We start from the raw sequence: 1,622 nt of genomic DNA, 5'->3' as shown, positions 1-1,622 counted from the left end.
ACCAACCAACCAACCAACCAACCTTTCCAGATCTTTTTTCCTTAAAATTTTATCGGAACCTTCGTTTCGATTTAAAATATTTTGTTTTCTAAAAAAATCTGTTGATCTTTTGTTCTAGTGGGAGTATTTCCTCGCATGTGAAAAAATATGCTACTTAATCAAAATTCGTTTATCAGTTCTAATAATCGTAGTCTGCGACCAATGATGAACATGAATAATATCTAATCTTACATTTATTTTTAAAATTCCTTAACGACGTTTGTTTCTAATGCTTAACACTCAGTTAAATTTTGTACTTGTGAATATTGTATACAACTAGCGTGTGAAAAAGCAGTAAGTAGAATACTTTAAGTTAAATGTAATAAATAGTTATTGAAATTTAATCTATGCTTAACATAATATAAAATAATAAATTCATAGTAATGGAGAAGATAAAATGTAAAGAAGTGGGTGGAATACGCACGTTTACGTTTTTTCCCGAAGAAGCAATTTTATCTGGAATGAATTATAAAGCGAAACCTGGAGATTTATTTATTGTTAGTTATCCGAAATGTGGAACAACTTGGATGCATTATATAGTCAAGTTAATATATGGAAAAGGTCAAATATCGGAAGGCCCTTTAAATTTAATAATAGATTGTCCACATTTAGAAATTATTGGAGGAGAATACATAGAAATGGCAAAACCGAAAGTCATGAAGACACACTTACCATTTTTTGCTATTCCCTTCTCTCCAGATTCTAAATATATTTACATTACCAGAAACCCTAGAGATTGCTGCGTTTCATTTTATCATTTCCTGAAATTAATTCCGTATCCGGAAGAATTACGTTTTCAAGAATTTTTTGAAGCATTTCTCCAAGGTAATTTAGCGTACGGCGATTATTTCGATCACCTTCTTGGATGGTACGAACATAAAAATGACAGCAACGTTCATTTTGTAACATACGAAGATCTCAAGAAAGATATTAAGAGAGAAATATTGAAAATAGCCAAATTCATGGGAGAAGAATACGAAAAAAGTATTTTGAATGATCCAACTATATTAGAAAATATTATTCATTACAGCAGTTTCTATTATATGAAGGAAAGCAGCAAGAATAACATTGATGCGGTGTTTGGAAATGACATAAAATGGCTAGAAAATAAAAATCTACCTGCAGAGATGATAAAATTTTTAAAATATTTTAATAAAACAGATGAAGATACAAAAATCGGGACCCTCGTTAGAAAAGGAATTGTTGGAGATTGGAAAAATCACTTTAATGAAGAACAAATACGTTTGTTAAATGAAAAAATTTCGGAACGGACAAAAGACAGTGACGTCATGAATTTGTGGAAAGATATTTTTCAAAATAATTAAATATATGATTTCAAGACATTTATTACATTTATAAAATTAATAACACTAAATACTGTATACGAATAATGAAAAATATTAAAACTAATTTAATGTAATTCTTACGAATTTTAATTAAAAGTATAAAAATTGAAAACTTATTTGATTCAATTCTCTATTGATATAAATCAAGATGGTTCATTTAGGGACCTAAAATCTAGCATTAAAACATTTGTAGCCATTTTTAAATTGAAATATTTTAAAATATTGATATATAATTAC

The 1,622-nt window shown here is 28.0% G+C and overlaps 1 protein-coding gene across 1 annotated transcript; it reads left to right on the top strand.

The window, feature by feature from the left end:
- Nucleotides 1-253: 253 nt before the first annotated feature.
- On the top strand, nt 254-1,364 carry LOC136984269 (sulfotransferase 1E1-like). The gene is made up of 2 exons (XM_067281187.1): nt 254-333; nt 421-1,364. The coding sequence occupies exon 2, from the start codon at nt 423-425 to the stop codon at nt 1,362-1,364; it is 942 nt and encodes a 313-aa protein (XP_067137288.1). The 5' UTR covers nt 254-333; nt 421-422.
- The last annotated feature ends 258 nt before the right edge of the window (nt 1,365-1,622 follow it).

Source organism: Centruroides vittatus, unplaced genomic scaffold (genome assembly GCF_030686945.1).
Source record: "Centruroides vittatus isolate TY-2023 unplaced genomic scaffold, ASM3068694v2 contig_120, whole genome shotgun sequence".
Classification (NCBI taxonomy): domain Eukaryota; kingdom Metazoa; phylum Arthropoda; class Arachnida; order Scorpiones; family Buthidae; genus Centruroides; species Centruroides vittatus.
The sequence above is the reverse complement of the archived record's forward strand: the minus strand, read 5'-3'. Positions and strand labels throughout refer to the sequence as shown.